At 38.2% G+C, this 12,462-nt stretch overlaps 1 protein-coding gene across 2 annotated transcripts in view; it reads right to left on the bottom strand.

Moving 5' to 3' along the window:
* BMP2K (BMP2 inducible kinase) overlaps positions 1-12,462 on the bottom strand; it is a gene marked incomplete at both ends in the record, with an annotated part of 122,413 nt that overhangs the window by 62,228 nt on the left and 47,723 nt on the right. For both annotated transcript variants that reach the window (XM_079706192.1, XM_079706193.1), the window contains one exon: positions 3,367-3,485. In XM_079706192.1, the coding sequence (XP_079562318.1) occupies positions 3,367-3,485 (119 nt within the window). The remainder of the gene's footprint in view (positions 1-3,366; positions 3,486-12,462) is intronic.

The raw sequence follows: 12,462 nt of genomic DNA, 5'->3' as shown, positions 1-12,462 counted from the left end.
GTTGTTAATAATCTGCCTGCCAATGCAGGGGACACGGGTTCGAGCTCTGGTCCAAGAAGATCCCACACACCGGGCTTCCCTGGTGGCGCAGTGGTTGAGAGTCCGCCTGCCGATGCAGGGGAAACGGGTTCGTGCCCCGGTCTGGGAAGATCCCACATGCCGCGGAGCGGCTGGGCCCGTGAGCCATGGCCGCTGGGCCTGTGCGTCCGGAGCCTGTGCGTCCGGAGCCTGTGCTCCGCAACGGGAGAGGCCACAACAGTGAGAGGCCCACATACCACAAAAAAAAAAAAAAAAAAAAAAAAAAAGAAAAAAAGAAGATCCCACACACCGCAGAGCAACTAAGCCCGTGTGCCACAACTACTGAGCCTGATCTCTAGAGCCCGCGAGCCACAACTACTGAGCCCAAGTGCCATAACTACTGAAGCCCACATGCCTAGAGCCCGTGCTCCACACAAGAGAAGCAGCCACAATGAGAAGCCTGCGCACTGCAACGAACAGTAGCCCCTGCTCTCCGCAACTAGAGAAAAGCCTGCACACAGTAACAAAGACCCAACGCAGCCAAAAATAAATTTAAAAAAAAAAAAAAGTTTCCAAAAGTGAGTGTATGAGATAGTCCTTTGGGGCTCAAGAATAAAACATCAGAACTTTTACTTATTTTTATCTTAAAAAGATAAAGAAATTAAGCTCTAATATTTATGAACAATTACACTCTCATTTGTTTGTTTTGTCTGCAACATATTGCAATTTATGTCCACCTAGTCAAGTGAATTTATGAATGTATGTACTTTTAACTAAATAACCTAAAAAAATAAACAAGTAGCTAAAAAGGATTTTTGTAAAGAAACCATAAAGATACCACTAATATTACAAGTACAAGAAAATAAGAAGAAAATGGGAAATCTGACACTTTTGCTCCTAGTACAAGACAATCATCAACATTTATAAGGTTGATAATCATCAACATTTATAAGGTTAAAAATCATAATGATCTAAATAAGGTCTGTCTGTAAATTAAAAACTCTTATCAAGAATACTGTTTAAAATAATTTACATCCACTATCATTAAAATAAACCTAGTTTTAAGTGTGTAATATAATTTGAGATATTAGCTAACGGCAGCTGAACATGTAAATAATTCATAAATAAACATAAATAGTGAAGGATTAGTCATCAAAAAACAGTTCAGAAGACAACTGCTCACCTCCCCAAAATATCTTATTTAAAAGTATAGGATCTGAGTTTTGCTGAGGTTGACGATGACTATATTTTATATATCTCAAAATTATACAAAATCTATTGAAAGGAAGAATTACAGTACAATACCATATCTGGGCTCAAGTCAGAAAACTTAGTCTAAGATACCCTATTATCTTGGAGTAAATCTTTTCACCTTTTTGACTAATAGCCTTACCTGAAAAAAAAGCAAGTCTCAAAGCCTAATCAACTCTAGTCTAGCTAAGGAATAGGGACAACAAAAGCAGAATTCTGATAAGTCATACTGTATATATGTGCCTATCTTCAAACAAAAAGGATCAAAATATGTGTGTTGATAAAGATGTTGATACAAAATAAGAAAATCTCCCTCTTAGCAGTTGGGGAGGCTTGACAGTAACAAGTGTTTACAAGGAAGTGGAAAAACTAGAAACCTCCTAACACTGCTGGTGTGAACAGAAAATGGTTCAACTGCTGTGGAATTAATGGTTCCTTAAAAAGTTAAATGTGGAATTACCATATGACCCAGCAATTCCACTCTTAGATACATACCCAAAAGAACTGAAAATAAACAATACATATGTACACATATTCATAGCAACACTACTCACAATAGCCAAAAGGTAGAAATAGCCCAAATGTCTATCCATGGTTTTTTTAAAAAGTCCATCAATAGATGAACACATAAACAAATTTTGATACATATACAGTATATATAATGGAATATTATTCACTCATAAAAAGGAATGAAGTGCTGGATGAACCTTAAAAATATGGTAAGTGAAAGAAGCCAGACACAAAAGGTCATATATTGCTTGATTCCATGTATATGAAATATCCAGAATAGGTAAATCCATCAAGACATAATATAGACGGGTGGTTGCCAGGGCCTGGAACAAGAGTGGAATGGGGAGCAACTGCTTCATGGGCAGGGGTTTCCTTTTGGAGTGATGAAAAGGTTTTAAAACAAGGCAGAGGCAGTCTGTGCACAATACTGTGAATGTACTAAAACCCACTGAATTGTTCTTTTTAAAATGTGAATTATAAAATGTGTAGTGTGTGAATTTCACCTCAATAAAACAAAAATGTTAAATATATATATTAGCACTTGATAAACAGTGGATGAGGAGGAGGAAGAGGAAGAGAACAAAAGAAGAGAGGAAGGGAGGAGAAAGAGAGAAGAACAAGAATAAGAAACCATCCAGGGGCTTCCCTGGTGGCGCAGTGGTAGAGAGTCCGCCTGCCGATGCAGGGGACACGGGTTCGTGCCCCGGTCCGGGAAGGTCCCACATACCACGGAGCGGCTGGGCCCGTGAGCCATGGTTGCTGAGCCTGCGCGTCCGTAGCCTGTGCTCCGCACCAGGAGAGGCCACAACAGTGAGAGGCCCGCTTACCATGAAAAAAAAAAAGAAACCATCCAGAGCACTGACAATAAGCAACTCTAGAAAAAAAGGAAATTTTTATTGTGTAATTTTCTCGAAATGTTTAATCTAGTTAACTGAGTAACTGAAATTTTCTTTAATGGTGTATTAAAATATTTTTCACTTCTCCTAATATTAAAGAAGAATTTTTTCCTTGCTGAAGCATACCTTACCAGTACTACAGAGTTCACACACACACACAAATCAACTTTACAGCATGATTTTAAAAATGAAAAGCAAAACTAACTGTTGTCTGTGAATACTAACACATATAAGTGAATGTATTAAATACCCAGGGGAAGCATAAGCACCAAATTCAGGATAGGGGTTTCCTTTTGGATGAGGATAACAGTATAAGGATAACGTTACAGAGGAATACACAGAAGGCTTCAACTGTATCTGTAAGCCTTTAATTCTTAAGTTGGGTAGGGGGTAAACTGGTGTTCACTAATTTTCTAAATTCTTCTATTCTCAAAAGATTCCATAATTTAAATTTATTTTAAAAAGGAAAAAAGAAAGCAGAGAAGCTTGCCTGTTGAACTACAATAGGGAAGGGAGGAAAGGTAGGAGTTGTTTGTATTTAGCCCTAAGTATGGCTATAAAGAGTACACTTCAAAGGTTATCTAGATGTGCCCAAGCCAATAAGCAGCTTGCCTAAAGGCTGGTTAATGTTATGTGAAAAACTGAAAGAAAATACACCAAATTTTTCAAATGGAATTATTCTTTCACTTACCATAATTGTAATTTCCCTTTTACAAATGTTGAGGTCTGTCGCGTTATTGACATACATTCGCTTCAATGCATAGCGGAGTCCACCATGAGTCCGCACCAGGAAAACTGTGGAGAATCCACCTAGAAGAACAAGAATCGATTAAATAAGAAGAATTTGAAGCTCCTGCCAAAATCATGTAATGGCACTGAGAAGCTTAATCTCACAGGGAAATAAACTGATTGTACACAAGACAAAAATAAGAACAGTAAACAACTAACACATTGTACTAAATTAACAGCCAAATCATTGGTTTCCTATGCCAATCATGAAGTAGCACATCAGGATAACATGCTTCTCAAGTTAAAATATACAAATAACATTTGAGTGGGAATATTTCTTATATAGGACATGGAAAATGTTACAACTTAACTATATCACTATAGTTTGGCAAATACTAGTGATTGCCTACCCATCAGCCTCTCCGTCTTAGTGATGACAAAACACTGATGTGATTTAATATGAGACATCAACGGGATCAGATGGGTGGGTCCCTCTTAAAGTTCCAGGGGATCAACCAACACTGTTCTAAGGCAATAATGGGAATCTCGTTTCCTCTTGTCAGCAACTGATTTAGGACTGAATATGTCACCAATTTTGGCTATATGGGACATAAGGAAAAGTATGCTGAGGGTTGCAGGAAAGATCTTCCAACCAGAAAAAACAAAACAAAACAAAACAAAGATTTCTATGACGAGGCTCTGCTCTTCCTTCCGGCTTTTGGATTTTGTTGTACAAGAATATAATCTTTAGACCTATGGCAACCATATGTGGTCATGATGGAAAAAAGAATCAGAGAGAAAATGACCCAAAACACTGAATCACTTTGGCAACTGAATTACACAAGCCTTCCAGACCTCTCATGTGAGATTATAAATGTCCTCATTATTTATGCCACAGTCTGTTAACTGTACCTGAGAAAGCATCATATCTGAAACACATAGTCAGGTATTCTAAAGGACAATTACTTCTGTCACATACAAACAAAGATTTCCACCTTAAGTTTTTAAAACTCATTTTGGCATAGGATATTTTGCAGCTTAATTATAATTTTAAAACAAAAAAAATTACCGATAGCCTCATTCACCAGAGGGAAGACAGCAGAAGCAAGAAAAACAGAAGCAGGAAGAACTACAGAAGCAAGAAGACAGCAGAAGCAAGAAGAACTACAACCCTGCAGCCTGTGGAACAAAAACCACCATCACAAAGAGGTAGACAAGATGAAAAGGCAGAGGGCTATGTACCAGATGAAGGAACAAGATAAAACCCCAGAAAAACAACTAAATGAAGTGGAGATAGGCAACCTTCCAGGAAAAGAATTCACAATAATGATAGTGAAAATGATGCAGGACCCCAGAAAAAGGATGGAGGCAAAAGTCAAGAAGATGGCAAGAAATGTTTCAAAAAGATCTACAAGAATTAAAGAACAAACAAACAGAGATGAACAATACAATAATTGAAATGAAAAATACACTAGAAGGAATCAATAGCAGAATAACTGAGGCAGAAGAACGGGTAAGTGACCTGGAAGACAGAATGTGGAATTCACTCTGCAGACCAGAATAAAGAAAAAAGAATGAAAAGAAATGAAGACAGCCTAAGAGACCTCTGGGACAACATTAAATGCAACAACATTCACATTACAGGGGCCCCAGAAGGAGAAGAGAGAGAGAAAGGACCCGAGAAAATATCTGAAGAGATTATACTTGAAAACTTTCCTAACATGGGAAAGGAAATAGCCACCCAAGTCCAGGAAGCACAGAGAGTCCCATACAGGATAAACCCAATGAGAAACACACCGAGACACATAGTAAACAAATTGGCAAAAATTAAAGACAAAGAAAAATTACTGAAAGCAGCAAGGGAAAAATGACAAATAACATACAAGGGAACTCCCATAAGGTTAACAGCTGAGTTCTCAGCAGAAACTCTACAAGCCAGAAGGGAGTGGCATGATATACTTAAAGTGATGAAAGGGAAGAAGCTACAACCAAGATTACTCTATCCAGCAAGGACCTCATTCAGATTCAATGGAGAAATCAAAAGCTTTACAGACAAGCAAAAGCTAAGAGAATTTAGCACCACCAAACCAGCTCTACAACGAATGCTAAAGGAACTTCTCTAAGTGAGAAACACAAGAGAAGAAAAGGACCTACAAAAACAACCCCAAAACAATTAAGAAAATGGTAATAGGAACATACATATTGATAGTTATCTTAAATGTAAATGGATTAAATGCTCCAACGAAAAGACACAGGCTTGCTGAATGGATACAAAAACAAGAACCATATATATGCTGTCTACAAGAGACCCACTTCAGACCTAGGGACACATACAGACTGAAAGTGAGGGGATGGAAAAAGATATTCCATGCAAATGGAAATCAAAAGAAAGCTGGAGTAGCAATTCTCATATCAGACAAAATAGACTTTAAAATAAAGACCATTATAAGAAACAAAGAAGGACACTACATAATGATCAAGGGATCAATCCAAGAAGAAGATATAACAATTTTAAATATTTATGCACCCAACATAGGAGCACCTCAATACACAAGGCACCTGCTAACAGCTATAAAAGAGGAAATTGACAGTAACACAATAATGGTGGGGGAATTTAACACCTCACTTACACCAATGGACAGATCACCCAAACAGAAAATTAATAAGGAAACACAAACTGTAAATGACACAATAGACCAGACACATTTAATTGATATTTATAGGACATTCCATCCAAAAACAGCAGATTACACTTTCTTCTCAAGTGCGCACAGAACTTTCTCTAGGATAGATCACATCTTGGATCACAAATCAAGCCTCAGTAAATTTAAGAAAATTGAAATCATATCAAGCATCTTTTCTGACCACAATGCTATGAGATTAGAAATCAATTACATGGGGCTTCCCTGGTGGCACAGTGGTTGAGAGTCCGCCTGCCGATGCAGGGGACATGGGTTCGTACCCCGGTCCGGGAAGATCCCACATGCCACGGAGCGGCTGGGCCCGTGAGCCATGGCCGCTAAGCCTGCACGTCCAGAGCCTGTGCTCCGCAACGGGAGAGGCCACAACACTGAGAGGCCTGCGTACTGTAAAAAAAAAAAGAAATCAATTACAGAGAAAAGAATGTAAAAAACACAAACACATGGAGACTAAACAATATGTTACTAAATAACCATGAGATCACTGAAGAAAACAAAGATGAAACCAAAAATACCTGGAGACAAATGACAATGAAAACTTGACGATCCAAAACCTATGGGATGCAGCAAAAGCAGTTTTAAGAGGGAAGTTTAAACCTATAGAAGCTTACCTCAAGAAACAAGAAAAATCTCCAATAAACAATCTAAACTTACACCTAAAGGAACTAGAGAAAGAAGAATAAACAAAACCCAAAGTTAGCAGAAGGAAAGAAATCATAAAGATCAGAGCAGAAATAAATGAAATAGAAACAAGAAAAAACAATAGCAAAGATCAATAAAACTAAAAGCTGGTTCTTTGAGAAGATAAACAAAATTGGTAAACCATTAGCCAGACTCATCAAGAAAACGAGAGAGAGGACTCAAATCAATTAAATTAGAAATGAAAAAGAAGTTACAACAGACACTGCAGAAATACAAAGCATCCTAAAAGACTATGACAAGCAACTCTATGCCAATAAAATGGACAACCTGGAAGAAATGGACAAATTCTTAGAAAGGTATAACCTTCCAAGACTGAACCAGGAAGAAATAGAAAATATGAACAGACCAATCACAAGTAATGAAATTGAAACTGTGATTAAAACTCTTCCAACAAACAAAAGCCCAGGACTAGATGCCTTCACAGGTGAATTCTATCAAACATTTAGAGAAGAGCTAACACCCATCCTTCTCAAACTCTTCCAAAAAACTGCAGATGAAGGAACACTCCCAAACTCATTCTGTTAGTCCACCATCAATCACCCTGATACCAAAACCAAACAAAATTACTACAAAAAAAGAAAATTACAGACCAATATCACTGATGAATATAGATGCAAAAATCCTCAACAAAACACTAGCAAACAGAATGAAACAACGCATTAAAAGGATCATACCATGATCTAGTGGGATTTATCCCAGGGATGAAAAGGATTTTTCAATATATGCAAATCAATCAATGTGATACACCATATTAACAAACTGAAGAATAAAAACCATATCATCATCTCAATAGATGCAGAAAAATCTTCGACAAAATTCAACACCCATTTATGATAAAAACTCTCACGAAAGTGGGCATAGAGGGAACCTACCTCCACATAATAAAGGCCATATACGACAAACCCACAGCAAACATCATTCTCAATGGTGAAAAGCTGAAAGCATTTCCTCTAAGATCAGGAACAAGACAATGATGTCCACTCTCGCCACTATTATTCAACATAGATTTGAAGTCCTAGCCACAGCAATCAGAGAAGAAGAAGAAATAAAAGGAATACAAACTGGAAAAGAAAAAGTAAAACTGTCACTGTTTGCAGACGACATGATACTATATAGAGGATCCTAAGATGCCACCAGAAAATTACTAAAGCTAATCAATGAATTTTGTAAGGTTGCAGGATACAAAATCAATGCACAGAAATCTCTTGCATTTCTATACACTAATGATGAAAAATCTGAAAGAGAAGTTAAGGAAACTCTCCCATTTACCATTGCAACAAAAAGAATAAAATACCTAGGAATAAACCTACCTAGGGAGACAAAAGACCTGTATGCAGAAAACTATAAGACACTGATGAAAGAAATTAAAGATGATATACCAACAGATGGAGAGATATACCATGTTCTTGGATTGGAAGAATCAATATTGTGAAAATGACTATGCTACCCAAAGCAATCTACAGATTCAATGCAATCCCTATAAAATAACCAATGGCATTTTTTTTACGGAACTAGAACAAATCATCTTAAAATTTGTATGGAGACAGAAAAGACCCCAAATAGCCAAAGCAATCTTGAGGGAAAGAAACGGAGCTGGAGGAATCAGACTCCCTGACTTCAGACTATACTACAAAGCTACAGTAATCAAGACAATATGGGGGCTTCCCTGGTGGCGCAGTGGTTGAGAGTCCACCTGCCGATGCAGGGGACACGGGTTCGTACCCCGGTCCGGGAAGATCCCGCATGCCATGGAGCGGCTGGGCCCGTGAGCCATGGCCACTGAGCCTGTGCTCTGCAATGGGAGAGGCCACAACAGCGAGAGGCCTGCGTACCACAAAAAAAAAAAAAAAAAAAAGACAATATGGTACTGGCACAAAAACAGAAATATAGATCAATGGAAAAAGATAGAAAGCCCAGAGATAAACCCACGCACCTATGGTCAAGTAATCTATGACAAAGGAGGCAAGGATAAACAATGGAGAAAAGACAGTCTCTTCAATAAGTGGTGCTGGGAAAACTGGACAGCTACATGTAAAGGAATGAAATTAGAACACTCCCTAACACCATACACAAAAATAACTCAAAATGGATTAAAGACCTAAATGTAAGACCAGATACTATAAAACTCTTAAGAGGAAAACATAGGCAAAACACCCTATAACATAAATCACAGCAAGATCTTTTGTGATCCACCTCCTAGAGCAATGGAAATAAAAACAAAAACAAACAAATGGGACCTAGTGAAACTTAAAAACACAGCAAAGGAAACCATAAACAAGATGAAAAGACAGGGCTTCCCTGGTGGCGCAGTGGTTGGGAGTCCACCTGCCGATGCAGGGGACGCGGGTTCATGCCCTGTTCTGGGGGATCCCACATGCCGTGGAGCGGCTAGGCCCGTGAGCCACGGCCACTGGGCCTGCGCATCTGGAGCCTGTGCTCCGCAGCGGGAGAGGCCACGGCAGTGAGAGGCCCGCGTACCGCAAAAAAAAAAAAAAAAAAAAAAAAAAAGACAACCCTCAGAATGGGAGAAAATATTTGCAAACGAATCAAAGGACAAAGGATTAATCTCCAAAATATATAAACAGCTCATACAGCTCAATATTATAAAAACAAATAACTCAATCCAAAAATGGGCAGAAGACCTAAATAGACATTTCTCCAAAGAAGACATACAGATGGCCAAGAAGCACATGAAACACTGCTCAACATCACTAATTATTAGAGAAATGCAAATCAAAACTACAGTGAGGTATCACCTCACACCAATTAGAATGGGCATCATCAGAAAATCTACCAACAACAAATGCTGGAGAGGGTGTGGAGAAAAGGGAACCCTCTTGCATTGTTGGTGGGAATGTAAATTGATACAGCCACTATGGAGAACAGTATGGAGATTCCTTAAAAAGCTAAAAATAGAACTACCATATGACCCAGCAATCCCACTATTGGGCATACACCCTGAGAAAACCATAATTCAAAAAGACAGATGCACCCCAATGTTCATTGCAGCTCTATTTACCATGGCCAGGTCATGGAAGCAACCTAAATGCCCATCGACTAAAAATGGATAAAGAAGATGTGGTACATATATACAATGGAATATTACTCAGCCATAAAAAGGAACGAAATTGGATCATTTGTAGAGGTGTGGATGGATCTAGAGACTGTCATACGAAGTGAAGTAAGTCAGAAAGAGAAAAACAAATATCGTAAATTAACACATATATGTGGAACCTAGAAAAATGGTACAGATGAACCGGTTTGCAGGGCAGAAATTGAGACACAGATGTAGAGAACAAACATATGGACATCAAGGAGGGAACGCAGTGGGGGGGGGTGTGATTAACTGGGAGATTGGGATTGACATGTGTACACTGATGTGTATAAAATTGATTACTAATAAGAACCTGCTGTATAAAAAAATAAATAAAATTCAACAATTCCAAAAAATAAAAAAAACACTAAAGACTCCACACACACGTGCGCACCTACACACACACACATGCGCACCTACACACACACACACAAAACTGTTAGAAGTAATAAATTCAGTGAAGTTTCAAGATCAAATTTTTAAAAAAATGTCACTTTTATCAATTTGTTAGTCCTTCTAACATAGCAATCTCAGCAATGATACGGCACTAGCACTCCAGTTCAGTGCAAAATGCTCAAAGGAAAAGTAAACTATTGGGGATAAACAACAGGGGAAAAGAGTTCCTAGGATGACAGTCCAGAATCAGTACAGATTCATTCTGGAGTCTCCAAATCCTCTAACTGCACGTATAAGAAACTGTACAACTCCCACCTTATAGATCTGGATTTCCATGTATATAATGTAGGGGAAATCAAACCAAACACCTCACAAGGCAGTTACCAGGAGAGAAAAAGATGATGTTTGGGAAAGGTACTTTAAGTAAAAGCTCTAACAATTCAGGGCATTTGTTTAAAAGATGCTCATTTAACATTAATTTCATATGCAAACATTAACGAATTAGTAGCATTAATAAAGTGCTAATTAAGCTGCTCAAATTTTATTTGATTAAAAAATTAAAGACAATGCTAAAACTTAGAATATATCTAGATACAGAAGTAGTATGGGTACAGGTCAAGATAAATCATTTATATAGCATTTGTTTTGAGATATTTTAGAGATTCCCCTAGAGCAATGATTCCCAAGCATAACTGCATCAGAATTGCCTGGTGAGCTGGTGTGTGTGTGTTTATCCTGACTAGTTTCCAGGTTCTGACAAGTCTGAATCAGAAGGTCTCAAGTCAGGCCAAATACATACATTTTGCTAAACCACCCCTTACTCATTTTTCTACTTTTGTATATGTTCTTATGAATATATAATAATATAAACTGAATATTAACTGGGGCAGCAGTGGGAGTCCCCCAGATGGTTCTGATGCACAACCTAGTTAAGTACACACTGAACCACAGTAAAAAAATTCCTGAAGAAACCATGGATTCTATACATCAGCGGTCCCCCAACCTTTTTGGCACCAGGGACTGGTTTCGTGGAAGACAACCTTTCCATGGACCGGGGGTGGGGGGGTGGTGGTTGGGTTCAGGCGGTAATGCGAGTGATGGGGAGAGATGGGAAGCTTTGTTCCCTCACCCGCTGCTCACCTCCTGCTCCTAACAGGCCTCGGACCAGTAGCAGTCTGCAGCCCAGGCACTGCGGACCCCTACTATACATCCATTCTCAACCATACATATAACAAAGTAATTTCATCCCTATGAATTAGGAAAATTAGGGGGAAAATGTTAACTATGTTTTGTTCATAAAACCCCTGTTCCTAAAAATTAAAGTTTGATAATTTCACCAATCCTATATCAGACATACATCTGGCAAAATGTTAAGTTTTCTACATAGAGAGATGATGTGTTCATCAACTATGATTTACACCTAAACATGGTAAACACTGTACTGGTCTTCAGCAGTGCCTGCTCTGAGAATGAAATGGAATAATTTGTTTATATTTCTCCAAATACTATATTTTCCAAAATTTTCTGATTAAGTATTAGCTAATATTATTTCTATTTGAAGAATGCATTTAGTGGGAGGTAACTAGTTGAGACATTATAGTAATCCAAGAGAGGACCATTATCTGCTTGCCACCAATCCATATCCACCAAATTCTCCAACACACATTCTTCACAGAAGGCTTTCAGGACCAACCCAATTCATGCTCCTCACTCCCTCAGGCACCTCTATATAGAGTTTTGACTGTATTATCACATACTTCAATTTTTAACTCATTTTATACATAAATCAAAAGAATTTATGGCAGTAACCACAAATTCCACTTACTATATATTTCTATGTCCAATTCAACATATTGTTCAATTCAAGCCCAGTTCCAGGCACGGCTGCTAAATTAATACTAAATTTATACTTCCAAATATTGGATTACAAGAATACTATAAAACATTCCAAATGTTCTCAAAATCCCATGAAAATAAAAGAATTAATGACGGATATTGGTCTTTGTTATGTTAAAGAGGTGATTACTGGTGATGTCCCTAGATAGCTTCAGGTTGGAGGCTGGTCCCAGAAAAACCAACTACTGTGTATGATTAGAGGGTTGAAACTTTTCAGACTTTTTCCTATCCCACCTCCCAATCTCTGAGGAGAAAAGAGTGGTTAGAGATT

The sequence above is a fragment of the Hyperoodon ampullatus genome, assembly GCF_949752795.1.
Source record: "Hyperoodon ampullatus genome assembly, chromosome: 1".
Lineage (NCBI taxonomy): Eukaryota > Metazoa > Chordata > Mammalia > Artiodactyla > Ziphiidae > Hyperoodon > Hyperoodon ampullatus.
Note: the sequence above shows the minus strand (reverse complement) of the source record. Positions and strands in the feature narration are given on the sequence as shown.